The sequence below is a fragment of the Pantherophis guttatus genome, chromosome 13, assembly GCF_059756535.1.
Source record: "Pantherophis guttatus breed Tessera chromosome 13, ASM5975653v1, whole genome shotgun sequence".
Lineage (NCBI taxonomy): Eukaryota > Metazoa > Chordata > Lepidosauria > Squamata > Colubridae > Pantherophis > Pantherophis guttatus.
Genome location: NC_142075.1, coordinates 22,312,544 through 22,328,318, shown reverse-complemented (window position 1 = coordinate 22,328,318; position 15,775 = coordinate 22,312,544). Strand labels below are relative to the sequence as shown.

The window sequence follows — 15,775 nt, the reverse complement described above, 5'->3', positions numbered from 1 at the left end:
CACAAAAAGGAGGAAGCAGGATTTAAAAACAAGGCAAATTTGGAGTTCTCTATATAGAACTGGTCTGGTCTCCAAAATAACATCACAATAGAACAGGAACAGGAGAAGGAACTGTTCTATAGAGGTTCTCCCTAAAGGGCCTGTGGGCAGATTTCTAAAGAAACGTGAACAAGGCCGCAACCAAAAATAACCTACAATTTGGGTACCAGCCTAAGCCAGGGGCAAACCTCTGTAAGACTTCAGGCTAAGCTCTCTGTCTCGTTGCAAAATTCTTTTTACAAGGAATTTGTAAGATACAGGAGAAAAAGGGGCTTAGCTAAAGTTGCAAAGGAAAAGAAACCTTTGTCGTAACCTTGAATGGTCATTAAGTGACTGGTCATAAGTCAAGAACTGCCTGTAATATTTTTTTTTTTAACATTTATTTATTTTTATTGCAAAGCACTCTATTTTTAAAAAAAATACATTCAGGTACAAAGAAATTGGAAGCAAAAATATAAAAAAAGGAATGAGTTTTTGGTTTAGTGGTATCTATGAGAAATGTGCGTCAACCCACCCGCCTCAAAATGGCGTCCGCAGCCATGTGATTAAAGCTCCGCCCCTTCAACCGCACAGCCGCCATCTTGACTTTTTTGATAGACCCTCCCCATAAAACAACCCTGTTTTGGATCCCTTCTCTTCATAATCTACTGCTACAGCAGTTCAAAGTGCATCGAAGGATCAACAATATCAACGACAAAGAAATGTACAAAAGTGAAATAAGGAATGCCTCTTTTTTAAAAAACAACAACAACAACAACAACAATGTAGTGTAGCACAGAATTGCCTTTGGGGCTTGAAAGACTAAGAGGGAAGAAGGACAAGTCCATTTCACAGTTGATTCTCCAAACGATGGCCCCGTAACAAAGCTTGGATCTCGAGTGAGCCTTGGGAAGTGACTGAAAGATCAATCTTAGTCCGCCATAAGGTGAGCAATTTTGCACCAGATCAGAGGACTTCATTGCAAAGATTTACACAGAAAAAAAAAAAAAAATCTCTGCTCCCCTTTAAGATGTGTTCTCCAGGAACCCAAACTTCAGATGTTCAACCATTGTTTCTTTTCTCCCCCACTATCTTGAAATGGGGCATTTGCAGCCAGTTCTCCTAAGGTCATCTGTAGAACTTTCATCGACCAAGGAACATTACACCACGTCTTCCAAAGAAAACAATTAGGTGGGGTTCTGTTTTTTTTTAAAAAAACTAACAAACAGACCAGAATTGTTTAAAGAAACAGGATGCAACTGAATGAGTGGGGGGAGCGAGAAATAAACAATGTAGGTCAGGGACAAATGTGTACAGAAAAAAAGGAACTTTCTCTTTTTTTTAAAAAAAAAAAAGAGAGAGAGAATATAATAAATAAATATTCTTCAACTATTCTGAAATATAATAAGGGTTTTCCCCCCCAAAAGTTTATGACCTACAGACCTGGACAGCTTTAACTGGCACTTAACTATCTTCTTCAATAAGCAGCAGTAACACCAACGGAGGTGGTGGAGAATTGAAAAGACCATTTTCTCAAGCTGGACTCCTGGACAAACATGGGACCAACCCCGTTTGACAAATGGACAGACGGGAAGGAGTTAACTTGTTGAAAAGCCACCGGCCGGTCTTCTGGCAAGAAAACTTATAAAAATAGACCTTGTAAATGCTAATCTACTTCTAGGCAAAACTCATCTTTCTTTTTTCGAGGTTAGATTAGTCAGGTCTCAAGGCCGCCACAAGGTTTTCCCATGAAGATGATTCCATTTTTCTTCCCGATATATTTACTTATGGTGTTATTGGTCCATTGTCGAACCACCCATCTCAACAAGGGAAACGGAGGGTATCCATCATTTTTCCTTCTCCGGAGTCCTCTTCTTCTTTCTTTGCCTCCAGCCAGATGTCAAGAAGATGTCAAGGACCATCTGCACTGTCCTTTGAGCCTCAGGAAGGTTCAGTTCTACGGCCATCTGAAGTGTGAGATGTCTTCAGCAGAGATGCTCCTGAATATTCAGCCAAGGAGGGGCATGTGGTGAAAGTCGTTATTGGATGGTGAAGACGATGGCTATCATATGGAGTAACCCCAGCCAGAACGATAAAGATGGCACGGAGGCAAGTCCTACTGATTTTGCATTCTTGAACTTACTGTCCTGAGAGGGATTCTTCAGGCATCTAGTTATGACTGTCTGATGGAACCAATCTTCTTTAGACACGCAGGAATACTCGCCATAGAGCTCATTGGTCATGTTGTCAATGAAATGAAGACAGTGACGGTGCCCAGAGTTGCAATGGGCAACTGTCCGATTATTGTGAATCCAAGTATAATCGGCATAATGAGATTCTTGAGAGCAATTCAGGAAACAGCGGGCATTTAAGGTCACGATTAAGTCTTCCTTTGAGGACGGACTGCTGCTGTCTCCTGAGGAGAAGGAAGGAAAGAAGGAAGGAAAGGCTCAATGGTGGGACGGATTGGGCCTCTCTGTCTCCTTTTGTGAATATTTCTCATCTCCTTTTAAATAACAGAATAACAAGGGACAGACATGGAGAGACCTCTAGATAAATTCTCAAAGGGGTTCTTCTGGACCCATCAGAATGAGTCCATCAGCCTATTTGGAAATAAACCATTTCCTAGTTCAATACAACTGTTATAACTGTAGTTGTATACTTGGTTACACAGAAAGAGAGAGAGAGAGAGAGGGTACAGATGTAAAAAATAGCGGAGGAAGGCTTCCAAGCAAGTGGGAATTGCTAATTTTTTAAAAAATCCACTTTTGAATGTTGACGCTCAAATTTAAACTAGGTTTTAAATTTCAATCCACTGCTACTTCAACACTGTGTCTGGTGGCCATTCTTTCTACCAAAACCTCATTCCCACCCCCCACCCCTATCTTCTTCCTTCTCCTAATTCCTTATGGGCTTTTAAAAACATCTTTTCACAGATTTTTCAGGAAACATCTCCTGCCTTCTTAAGTGTGCTTTTTAAGTATGCTCAAGTTTGTTTATGAATATTACCTTCAGAGTTGTTTGAAGTAGGACAAATGTTTCGAGGGACATCATGTCTTAGAGACTGCAATAAAGTTCTAAAAAAAAAAAAAGTTAAACTTCAAATTCCTTAATAAATTAGGCAAATACAGGATCAGCCTGCTGCAACTCCATAAAAGATATACAGTAATCACATAATTAAGATCATGGCATCCAGCCCTCTCAATTCCTGGCAAATAGATGGGGAAGAAATGGAGGTAGTGACAGATTTTATTTTCCTGGGCTCCAAGATCACTGCAGGTGGGGACTACAGCCAAGAAATTAAAAGATGCTTGCTCCTGGGGAGGAAAGTCATGGCAAATCTAGACAGCATTCTAAAAAGCAGAGACATCACCCTGCCAACAAAAATGCGTATAGTCAAGGCGATGGTTTTCCCAGTTGCAATGGATGGCTGTGAAAGTTGGACCATAAGGAAGGCTGAGCACCAAAGAATGGAGGCCTTTGAACTCTGGTGCTGGAGAAGACTCCTGCGAGTCCCTTGGACTGCAAGGCGATCAAACCAGTCAGCCTAGAGGAGATCAACCCTGACTGCTCTTTAGAAGGCCAGATCCTGAAGAGGAAACTCAAATACTTTGGCCACCTCATGAGAAGGAAGGACTCCCTGGAGAAGAGCCTAATGCTGGGAACGATTGAGGGCAAAAGAAGAAGGGGACGGCAGAGAACGAGATGGCTGGATGGAGTCACTGAAGCAGTCGGCGTGGGCTTAAATGGACTCCAGAGGATGGTAGAGGACAGGAAGGCCTGGAGGAACATTGTCCATGGGTCGGACACGACTTCGCAACTAACAACAACAAGTCACATAATTATTTATATTTGCTTAGCTAGTAAAAAAAAAAAAAAAGCTGAAGATTCACAATCAGAATGTTTCATTGTCTTATCAGAAGGCCTTGTTCTCACACATTTTTACCCCGTTGCTAGATTAACCACTTTTCTTGGTTTGTAAAATACACTAGCTCAGCGGTAATCTCTTTGGGTTGGGTTCATGCAAGAGATAAGCCAAAACATTAGCCAAGGTCAATGCTGACCAAGCTTAGCATGTGGGAATACAGCCCATGAGATCTTTACCTGACCTGGTGGACCAGAGTTGCATGAATACACCCAATTGAGAAAGTGACATCACACTTATGTTTTAGAAATGCTTGTCTGCGTTAAGAAGCTCTGGAGATCTCAGCCATCCCATGTTGCCATCACACAAATTATATAAATTATGGAACCTACCCATTTTTGTGCTCATAAATAGAAGTACATTTCTCATTGATCCATCCACAGTAAGGATCTCTGGACAGCACACAACTCCCACAGTTGTTCTTATATGCCCCACAAGAAGCCATGGGGAGCTGCACCACCTCGTTGGCTGAAGCCACAATCAATTCATTCTGCAAAATAAAACAAAGGAGCCACTGAAATGAGCTTTCTTGACCATCAAGATGTGGGAAATGGGCAGATGTCCCAAGGTCATTAAACTCAGACTTGAAGGCCAGAAGGATTGATGACAAGGGAAGGCCAGAAGGATCGATGACAAGGGAAGCTGGAAACAAGGATCCAACAATAGATGGACACTCATATGTGGACCACTCTTAGATAAATTCAGGAGCGTCCTCACTGCATAATGAAAAAAGTCAAGATGGCCACTACAATCGAAGATCCACCTAGTTGTAATGTGTGTCACAGATGCGGAGATCTCGAGATAAATTCTCAAAGAAGTTCTCTGAACCCATCAGAATGAGTCCATCAGCCTATTTGGAAATAAACCATTTCCTAGTAGTTCAATACAACGGTTCCAACTTTAGTTGCATACTTGGTTACTCACAAACACACAAAAAACCATAGGGTACCGATTTGAAAAATACATGAGATGAGAAATCAAAACACCATGTAGTATGGGAAAAGTGGTACGAATGGTTAAACAACAGGATAAAATCATGATTTCAGGATATGCTTATTTCTTGCAATTTAAGTTTGAAGTATACCTGATGTATATTTTGTAAATATGTACAAACACTGCACTTCTGATTTTAGTAGAGACTTGATGTTTTTTGTAACTATAAAACTAATAAAGTATATTTAAAAAGAAAAGAAAAGTAAAAGAAAAATAGAGGAAGAAGGCTTCCAAGCACGTGGGAATGGCTAATTTAAAAAAAACAAACCACTTTCGAATGTTGACGCTCAAATTTAAACTAGAGTTTCACCCAGGATATCTAGAAGCTCCTGCATATCCTGAAGACATTTTAGCTCACCCCCTAGTTTCCCCCCAGCAATAAAATGTCTCCTATTTGTTTCAGACACACACTGTCCATAGAGAACAACAAGCCAATTTAAAGCCATGATTTGCTTTAACTGTGATTTGCTGAATAAGCCATGTTGGCTATATAGCTTTAAAGTATATATGCCAGTTTATAAAGAAATCGAAGCTGGGTTCAACACATACTAAGTCAGAACTAAAACAGGTTCTTCTGTAGCCTAAGATCATGGCTGAGCCCCATGATGATAAAGTCATGTCGTCTTTCTTACCCTTGTCTTGTCTAAAATCATGGCGAGGATGACCTCCTGGGACCGGAAAGGCTGGATTTCCAGGATGTTCATGGGTCCGTTTGGTAAGATGACCACTTTATGGATGCTTCCTTTGTCTGCGGGTGGGATGAGGAGAAAGAAGGATTGGCGAGATGAAGAAAGGGACATGGATGGAGAGAACTGCTACTGGTGGAACAGGTGATAAGATTCAAGTGCGCTTCACGGCGATCACGCGCAAAGCGTGTGCATAAAGAGAATCGGTAGTAAAGCCGGTTAGAACCCACCACTGGTGGGAACTCATCAAGGAGAGAAGCAACTGAGAACTAAGGAGAAATTTCCTGACAGTGAGAACAATGAATCAGTGGAACAACTTGCCTCCAGAAGTTGTAAATGCTCCAACGCTGGAAGTTTTTAAGAAGAAGTTGGATAACCATTTGTCTGAAGTGGTGTAGGGTTTCCTGCCTAGGCTGGGGGTTGGACTAGAAGACCTCCAAGGTCCCTCCCAACTCTGTTATTCTGATTGCTTTGTCGGTTACCTGTGGCTAAGTACAGAACATCGTAGTTCTTGTTATCCGCCGCCTGAACCTGGTGGACTCCAAGTTGCTGGTAGCGATGTTTGCTGTAGAAGATGATTTTCCCATTCATTTGGGCAGCCACCTCTGGATAGCTGTCGATCACTTTGAAAGTCTCGGGTGGAGTCTTCTCAGTTCCTTGTAGACACTGTCGAGAAAGGCACAGGAGTGATGATCAGGAGATGGATGGAGAAGAACTTCCATAGTTCTTGAGGTGAAATTCAAATTTTTTTACTACCGGTTCTGTGGGCATGGCTTGGTGGGCATGGTGTGGCTTGGTGGGCGTGGCTTGGTGGGCATGGCAGGGGAAAGATACTGCAAAATCTCCATTCCCATCCCACTCTGGGGCCAGCCAGAGTTGGTATTTGCCGGTTCTCCGAACTACTCAAAATTTCCACTACTGGTTCTCCAGAACCTGTCAGAACCAGCTGGATTTCACCTCTGATAGAGACCCAATGCTACATGCTCTTTGGGCTTTAGGTTTACTAAATGCTGAAGGCTTGCAGGTTTCTAAGCCACGAGGACTGGAGTCCTCTTTTCAGAAAGACCAGAGCAGTGGGGATACTCAACAGCTAATACTGCACGTGCCCAGCCTTTTCGCAAACCTGACATGGATAAGGAGGATGGGAGTACAGTCAAATATGTCAGAAAAGGCACCAAGGATTGGATAGGTAGGTAGATTGTATAGATAGGAAGGTAGAACAGAGTCAGGGCAGGAAAAGAAATGGGTGATTGGGTGGATTGAGGAAGGAAGGAAGGAAGGAAGGAAGGAAGGAAGGAAGGAAGGAAGGAAGGAAGGAAGGAAGGAAGGGAGGGGATGGATGCCTAGAGAGAGAAAAAGGTGGGATGGGTGGAGAGATGGTTGAATTATGAGGGGATTGGAGAAAATGAGACGAGGGTTTGTGGGTAGGTGGGTGGATGGATAGAAAATGAGAGAGAAAGAGGGATGACAATGGATAATTGGGTGCATGAATAAAAAAACAGAAAAGTGGGATGGACAGATGGATGGATGAATAGTGGAGGGTTCAGATAAAGAAAGAAATGGATGGGTGGATGGATGGATGGAAGGAGGGAGGGAGGGAGGGAGGGAGCTCCAGTTTGTTCCAGTGAAACATGGTGGGGGGTGCTTTAAACTGGAGTAGACAAGTGTTGAGAAGAGAACTTCTCATATATGTACCATGGGTGACTACTGTGAGAGAAAAAACAAAAAGGAAAACTTGTACTACGTTCATTTTCTGAAGCTAAAATTCCCCGGGGTAATTTGGACTTGATAGACAGAGCGTGGCGTGCAATGCAGTTTTAAACAAATGCTTTGTGGAATTCTGGCAAATTACATACACATGTAAACGACTAAGAACAAATGAAATTAAATACGGAGACGCTGAAGCCACAACCTCAACCCAACCCAAGTAAATCCATTAGTGAGTTTATATTTCTGGCACGCACTTCTACATCTGCAATAAAAAAATAAGTGGGAAAAGACAGGATGGAGAAGATTGCCCTCTGCTTTTAGACATGATTATTTAGTCACTACGAGCCGTGGTGGCGCAGTGGTTAGAATGCAGTATCGCAGGTGAATTCTGCTGACTGCCAGCAGTTCGATTCTCACCGGCTCAAAGTTGACTCAGCCTTCCATCCTTCTGAGGTCAGTAAAATGAGGACCCAGACTATTGAGGGCAAGAGGCTGACTCTGTAAACCGCTTAGAGAGGGCTGTGAAGCGGTATATAAGTCTACGTGCGATTGCTATTACTGTATATCTCATAGTCTCCAAACTGACTACATGTTGGAAGGATCAAATTTCCACTCAACATTCACCACTGCTTTTTACCTGTCCTGGCCTCACAGCAGGGGTTTTCCCACTGTAGTTTTTCAAGGGAGACGTTTTGAAGCGTTCGCTGATGTCACTAACAGAGTAGACACAGACTGCCGAGTAACCCCTGTGGAAATGAGACACAACAAGGAATCAGCCTTCCATCAATGGCAACTCTTATCTGTATGGCTTTATGTTAGATTATGGCCAATATTAGATTATTGCCAGTGGTGGGTTTCAAATTTTTTTACTATCAGTTCTGTGTGTGGCTTGGTGGGCATGGCATGGCTTGGTGGGCATGGCAGGGGAAGGATACTGTAAAATCTCCATTCCCTCCTTATCAGCTGGGACTCGGGAGGCAGAGAATAGATGAGGGAGGGGCCAGTCAGAATTTTTACTACCCGTTCTTCGAACCAGTCAAAATTTCCGCTACCGATTCTCCAGAACTGGTCAGAACCTTCTGAAACCCACCTCTGATTATGGCCCAATAAAAGTGAGGCCCTTGCCATAATTCCATGCCGCATGGATAAGATAGGGACGAAGGAAAGAAAGCTCCTGCAAGGGAAGAAGGTTCTCGAAAGCCAACCAGAAGTCCTCTGGTGGTAATGTATGGTCGAAGAACAGAAGACTCACCACTCATTGAGGAAAAGCCCATAGATCTGGTCTGACTCAATGATAAAGACGTCTTGAAGCCAGTCAAAGTTTCGGTTAGTGGCCGAGTCCACACAGACCAACATGGACTTCAGGAGAGTTGTCCACTTGGCTGCTGAAAAGGAACCATTGCCTCCTTTGTCGCCCTGCAGAGAGAAGGGGGGGGGAAGGGGGTTACTAGGAGAGTAGCAAAAAAAACCCACCATCTCCTGAGCTTTGGGTGGCCCTTCTAATCTTTTTTTGAAAACAGAGAATTGAACTTGATCTTTGCAGGAACCATTTATGGCTCAAGGTCAAAAACTAATCAGAGATGCACAAAACTACAGTTCAGATATAAAATCTTCCAGGAGGGTGAGAAGACTCAAACTGGGTTCATGCATTCTGCTAAGGAATCATTTGTAGGAGACGAGCAGGCAAAGCTAGGGGGGAGGAGTTAAATGTGTCATTAGCTTAGAATCGTTGCGTTCCCACAAGCACTCCAACTCCAGTTCCTCCTGAATTCTATTGACCCTCAATCTGGTGCCAATTTAGGTTGAACTTTAGCTGACCAGATCCTTGTGTACAACTTTGAATAAATCTTTTATGTTGCAACCTGCTCCTGATTCTTTGCTCCTGACATCATTGATTGAAGAAACCACCATGACTTGAATTTAGCTGTGGCTCTAAGCCATCGATTCCACTGGTTGCTGTAGGGCCCATAGCAAGACACCAGGAGGTCACAATGGTCGGTTGCAATACCATTATTGCACCATTGACGCAGTGGTATACCATCGAATGACTTCCACTTATTGTGGTGTCTGATGCAAGTACAGGAGCCAAAATTGTTTGCATCACGATGTGCTTGTCATTGTTCATGCAGGATTGTTGAGGGTCATGAGAGCTTGGTTCCCACCAAAGTTAAGCTACCAACATAGCTTAAAAGTCTTTTCAAAACCCCTTCTTCACCTTGCACACTTGAGCCACCCTGGAGATCTTCCTTGGGGCCAAAGGATTATTTGGCCAGTCAGGGTTGTCCTCTCGGAAGAAGAAGTAGATCTTGTCGTCGTAGGCCTCTTCTTGTTGGATCGGCGCCATCTTCACAAACTGTGGATCTGGCAGGAGGGAAAAAGGTGGAGCCGGTGAGATTAGAAAGAAAGCAATGAGCCTGGGCAGATCCTTCAGGTCAGAACCTACACAAAACATCCATGCCTGGTTACTGTCAACCCTTTTAATGTTCATGCAATATGTTTAACCAAATCAAGGGAAAAAAAACATTTAGGTGCATTAATTTCACACAGCAAGCTAGGTTAGGGTTAACCTTGGTAAAGCTTTGGAGTTTACCAAGTTGTGCAAATACAGAATTACGGATTAAGTTGATCTCAAGATCGAACAGTACCAAGACATCAAAGAAGCTAGGTTTGCATCGCCTGCTGAGCCCTCCCTGAATCTACCAATTACCTAAGGTCCAACCATCCTTGAAGGTTTACACAGGAGATAAGTGTCTTTCCATCTACGAAGACAAGTTAACACTTCTGAAATCCGTAGCCTTCTCTGAACTTGACTACCCCTCCCTTCTGTGCATGGAAGGTCCCCTTTGGGCTCTGTTACATCAAGGCTTAAAGGCCAAGTTTGTAAATAGAGGAACGCCAACTCCCTGCAGGGGAGGAAGCCCAGTCAGTCACTTTTGTTCTGTTTGGAAAGGCCTCCGAGCTGGGAACGGAAAAGTCCTCCAGAGGGACCTAAGGAAGGAACCTTGAATCATCTGTGGCTCCTCAGCAGAGGTTTCCAACCTTGGAGAATTCATCCTCCATGACGTTCATTACACAGGAGACACCTTGATGGCTCTTTCTTGTTCCATCGAACTCCTCCGGGCAAGAGTTGTGTTTGTTTTGAGTTTTCCTCCATAACCCCAAAGCTCATCTTCTATTTGGTGGGGGCTGGAGAAAACAGTCTTGCAAACAATGGAATCCATTTCCCATACGGAAGAGAAGATTATACCGCTTTGAGATCGGAGGCCTCCTTGGCAAGACCACTCTCTGATGAGTTATGGTCGCAGCAACATTGATCTGCACCAGTTCTGGGTAGCTGGGAACCACTATTTTAAGAAGGGCCCACAATGCCCCCGTTATCTGTCAATACAGAGCACTATGGGAAAATTGAAATGGTGGCCTTCAACCTCCTTGAAAAGAACTTTTTGAGGACTCCTTGAAAAGGAGCTTCTGACTGGACCAATTGGGATTTATTTATTTATTTATTTATTTATTTATTTATTTATTTATTTATTTATTTATTCGATTTATATGCCGCCCTTTCTCCAAAGACTCAGGGCGGCTTACAATGCGTTAAGCAATAGCCTTCATCCTTTTGTATATACCTGCTTAGTAGGGCTTTCGGCCCTCCCCAAGCGGTGTTCTTTTTTTTATACAAAGTCAGCTTATTGCCCCCACAATCCGGGTCCTCATTTTACCTACCTCGAAAGGATGGAAGGCTGAGTCAACCTTGAGCCTGGTGAGATTTGAGCTTGCAGTAATTGCAGGCAGCTGGTGTTACTTAACAGCACTTTTAGTCTGCTGCGCCACCAAGGCTCTTATTTGACTAGCCCTTCTGCCATCTAACCAACCCTCAATGCAAGTCATGTTCTCACAGAATTAAAATTAGAATTAGAATTCTTTATTGGCCAAGTGTGATTGGACACACAAGGAATTTGTCTTTGGTGCCTACGCTCTCAGTGTACATAAAAGAAAAGATACGTTCGTCAAGAATCATAAGGTACAACACTTCATGATTAAATTAAAGAAATGTGCCTTACGTCTTGAAGGCAAAGCAAGGACTGCCTGGATCTGTCTCCTTAATCCTCATCGCCAGACACCTTGCAGGTGCTGTGTGTAGCTTGCAAAAGGTACGTTTTAGTAAGAAAGAGAAAAGACTGCAGAGAATGCAAAAGACTTGTCTTTGTCTCTGCTTTGTCTGCAAAGTATTGCTAATGCTGCAAGATTTAAGAGGTAAATGCAAAGACCACAGTTTGGGCCACATTGATGAGCTTAGTTTGACGTGTTTTCCCCCTGTACATTATTAGGTAGCTGGCTGATGTTGACCCTGCATAAACATTTAGTACATTTAGTGCCGTCGGCCAAACAGTGTCGACTGGCGGCCCCCAGGGGGAGAGCCTTCTCTGTGGGGGCACCTACCATCTGGAACGAGCTCCCCCCAGAGATACGGAGGATCCCGGATCTGCGCACGTTTCGTCGTGCTGTCAAAACATTTTTATTTCAGCAGGCTGGCCTGGCCTAACTCTCCTCTTTTAAATTTTTAAATTGTTTAATTTGTTTTATAAATTGGGTGTTTTAAATTTGTTTTTCGGCCAAAATATTTAATAATTTTAATGGACTTTTAATGTTTGTATTATCTGTATTTTATCTTGGCTGTTCACCGCCCTGAGTCCTCCGGGAGTAGGGCGGTATAGAAATTTGATAAATAAATAAATAAATAGTACTTTGCAAGGGTTAGAAAGCACAACACTGTCACTCAATTGTCTCTTCCAGAACCGCCACACTTACTCTTCATGACTGTGTCACTGGTGTAAAGTTCTGCGGCTCCTTGGACCCTCCGAAAACGAGGGATCCGTCCATTGTATTGGTATTTCCGGATATTCGAATAGATGTCGTTGCCTAGAAGACAAGGAAGAAGATGAGGAAGAAACTGAACCAGAAACTTCTCTTTCTCGCCCAACCGATTCCAAAAAGAGTTCTCACAAAGAAGATCTGTCATTTCCCCCTGGGGATTCCGTCAAGGGGATTGCGCAATGGGAAATACCTACAACCAGCCTTCTAAACGGAAGGAAGGACATACCCTTCAAGAGGGAACTTGGCTTCCAGAAAGAAGGAGGAGAATATGAAAGACATCATCATATTTGTGTATTCGAATACTTACAAAAATTAAAAGGGGTTCCCAAAGTCACCCCAAGATCTTTTATAACATCACGAAGAAGGTAAAGCTAACTCTAGCTTTAGAGTCTCCATGAGAATGTGAGTTTGGAAGAAAGGAGGCTTCAGAACAAATGATCTGGAGAAGTTCCCTGGTGGATTCATAACTATGAGCTCTGATTTCAGTAGACTTACCATCAATGAGGACAAGGGAATTTTTATCAAGGCCAAAAGGGGCTAAGCTCTGGCCATTGATTTCTGCTTCTTTCTGCCGGTTGACCTGCAGAGGACAGGAAAACGAAACCAAAGATGAAACCCCCCAAGTCTCCCTCTGCCAACTTTCCCAAAGGTCACGCAAAAGGGAAGAAGATGCAACCATGGACCTTACCCAGTACCAGCAGGTTGGCTTGCAGGCGTTGGTGCCACAAACCAGCACTTTGCCCTGGTACTTCCCGATGAACGTGAGATAATTGATGGCTTCTTTCTGAAAAAGAAATGAGGAAAAGATGAAGGGGAGGAAAAGGAAAGAGGAGGAGGAGGAGGGGAGGGAAGGAAAGGAGGGAGGGAGGGAGGGAGGGAGGGAAAAGGAGGGAGGGAAAGGAAAGCAGGGAAGGAGGGAGCCAGGGTGACAGGGAGGGAGAGAGGGAGAAAGGGAGAGAAAGAAGAAAAGGAGGGAGGGAGAGACGGTGACAGGGAGGAAAAGAGGAAGGAAGGAAGGAAGGAAGGAAGGAAGGAAGGGAGGGAGGGAGGGAGGGAGGGAGGGAGGGAGGGAGGGAAAAGGAGGGAGGGAAAGGAAAGCAGGGAGGGAGGGAGCCAGGGTGACAAGGAGGGAAAGAGGGAGAAAGGAAAGACAAAGAAGAAAAGGAGGGAGGGAGAGACGGTGACAGGGAGGAAAAGAGAAAGGAAGGAAGGGAGGGAGGGAGGGAGGGAGGGAAAAGGAGGGAGGGAAAGGAAAGCAGGGAGGGAGGGAGCCAGGGTGACAGGGAGGGAGAGAGGGAGAAAGGAAAGAGAAAGAAGAAAAGGAGGGAGGGAGAGACGGTGACAGGGAGGAAAAGAGAAAGGAAGGAAGGGAGGGAGGGAGGGAGGGAGGGAAAAGGAGGGAGGGAAAGGAAAGCAGGGAAGGAGGGAGCCAGGGTGACAGGGAGGGAGAGAGGGAGAAAGGGAGAGAAAGAAGAAAAGGAGGGAGGGAGAGACGGTGACAGGGAGGAAAAGAGGAAGGAAGGAAGGAAGGAAGGAAGGAAGGAAGGAAGGGAGGGAGGGAGGGAGGGAGGGAGGGAGGGAGGGAAAAGGAGGGAGGGAAAGGAAAGCAGGGAGGGAGGGAGCCAGGGTGACAAGGAGGGAAAGAGGGAGAAAGGAAAGAGAAAGAAGAAAAGGAGGGAGGGAGAGACGGTGACAGGGAGGAAAAGAGGAAGGAGGGAAGGAAGGAAGGAAGGAAGGAAGGAAGGAAGGAAGGAAGGAAGGACTGGACTATTAATCCAAACTTACGGTATTTTCACACATGGACCTGGATATATCTACATCAAAACGTTCCTGTACGAAAAGAGAAACAGGGAAGAAATAATTACATGCCTGCTTTTTAAAATCTCACACTATCTGCTACAGGATTTGGCAGTGTTTTGCCACCTACTGTACCTTAACCTGCCAACACAAAAGAGAAGGAATCCCTTCAGTGTTTGTTGTGTAGACTCATTCCAGAGCGCAGAAGAGAGGGACGGTCCCTATCTCGCAACCAAGCGGCGACTCAAGGAAGGAAGCCAAAGCTCCGTTTCAAACAATCGACTGATGAGTTACTCATCCAAGAAAGCTTCAACCGATAACAGGTGGAGGCAGCCCTTGGTATCAAGCGCGTACCAATGGCCTAGATGCAGGAAAGGAATTTGAAGAAGGAGACCTCTTCTAGAGGACAACTCATCGGCTGGCTGAAGAGGGAGTCAACCTGTTTCCCAAAGCACCAGAAGGCAAGATAAGAAAGAATGGATGGAAACTCATCAAGGAGAGAAGCAACCTGGAATTATGAAGAAACTTCCTGACAGTGAAGACAATCAATCAGAGGAACGGCTTCCCTCCAGAAGTTGTGGATGCTCCATCACTGGAGGATTTTAAGAAGAGATTGGACAGCTACTTGTCTGGTCTCCTGGTTTGAGCAGAGGGTTGGACTAGAACAGGGGTCTCCAACCTTGGCAACTTGAAGCCTGGCAGACTTCAACTCCCAGAATTCCCCAGCCAGCAAGCTGGCTGGGGAATTCTGGGAGTTGAAGTCCTCCAGGCTTCAAGTTGCCAAGGTTGGAGACCTCTGGATTAGAAGATCTCCAAAGTCCCTTCCAGTTCTGTTCTTCTGCTCTCGTTCTGGCTAGCAGGCCTACAGAAGGAACGCACTCCATTCTGCAACAGCTTTCTGCAGATACTAAAACTTTCCACCCTAGTTGTAAACATAACAACCCCTCTCCTGTCACCGGAGCAGGGCAATTAGTTAGCAACACATCGCCTGTTTCTAAACCCATCCCAGGGGAAGAAATGATTCAGAGATTGGGGGTGGGGGTGGGGGAAGGAAGTCAGTCACAGTCGTCAAGGGATAAGAAGCGTTTTCCAGACTCAATGAGGCACCTCTTGAAAAGGCTGGATCCGAGAACTCGTCAACTCAAACGGTCATCTCAAATGATCTAAGCCCCAGAGCTCACCACGTATAACAGCATTGCCAAAAAAAAAGCATTAAGAGTTGTTTACCTAATTTTTCAAGGTATTGGTTACCACCTTTAGAGCGCTCCATGGCTTAGGATCTAGGTACCTACGAGACCGCCTTCTGCCACCGGTAGCCTCTCACCGGCCAGTACGCTCCCACAGAGAGGGGCTCCTCAGGGTGCCGTCAGTCAAACCGTGTCGACTGGCGGCCCCCAGGGGGAGAGCCTTCTCTGTGGGGGCACCTGCCCTTTGGAACGAGCTCCCCCCGGAGATACGGAGGATCCCGGATTTACGCACTTTCCGCCGTGCCCTCAAAACTTTTTTATTCCAACAAGCTGGGCTGGCCTAACTCTTTTTAATTGTTCAATTTTAATTTGCTTTTAAAAAGGGGGTGTTTTAATTAGCATGGGCCAAATTGTGGAATATGTTTTTAATTGTTTTTTTTTATTATTTTATATTGTATGTGTTTTATCTTTGGCTGTTCACTGCCCTGAGTCCTTCGGGAGAAGGGCAGTATATAAATCCCAAATAAACTCAACTAAACTAAACTAAACTTTACGAAGCTTCTTCTCCGGTAACATTGTACTGCAAA

At 44.5% G+C, this 15,775-nt stretch overlaps 1 protein-coding gene across 1 annotated transcript in view; it reads right to left on the bottom strand.

The window, feature by feature from the left end:
• Positions 1-402: 402 nt before the first annotated feature.
• Positions 403-15,775, bottom strand: part of SEMA7A (semaphorin 7A (JohnMiltonHagen blood group)) — a 43,779-nt gene continuing 28,406 nt past the window's right edge. Inside the window, exons 3-14 of the mRNA XM_087878106.1 lie at positions 13,990-14,034; positions 12,893-12,988; positions 12,700-12,784; positions 12,139-12,249; positions 9,548-9,693; positions 8,585-8,748; positions 7,970-8,078; positions 6,105-6,288; positions 5,569-5,684; positions 4,276-4,433; positions 3,028-3,095; positions 403-2,434 (exon numbers count right to left, since the gene is read on the bottom strand). Of these exons, the coding sequence (XP_087734232.1) occupies positions 2,058-2,434; positions 3,028-3,095; positions 4,276-4,433; positions 5,569-5,684; positions 6,105-6,288; positions 7,970-8,078; positions 8,585-8,748; positions 9,548-9,693; positions 12,139-12,249; positions 12,700-12,784; positions 12,893-12,988; positions 13,990-14,034 (1,659 nt within the window). The 3' untranslated portion in view covers positions 403-2,057. The remainder of the gene's footprint in view (positions 2,435-3,027; positions 3,096-4,275; positions 4,434-5,568; positions 5,685-6,104; positions 6,289-7,969; positions 8,079-8,584; positions 8,749-9,547; positions 9,694-12,138; positions 12,250-12,699; positions 12,785-12,892; positions 12,989-13,989; positions 14,035-15,775) is intronic.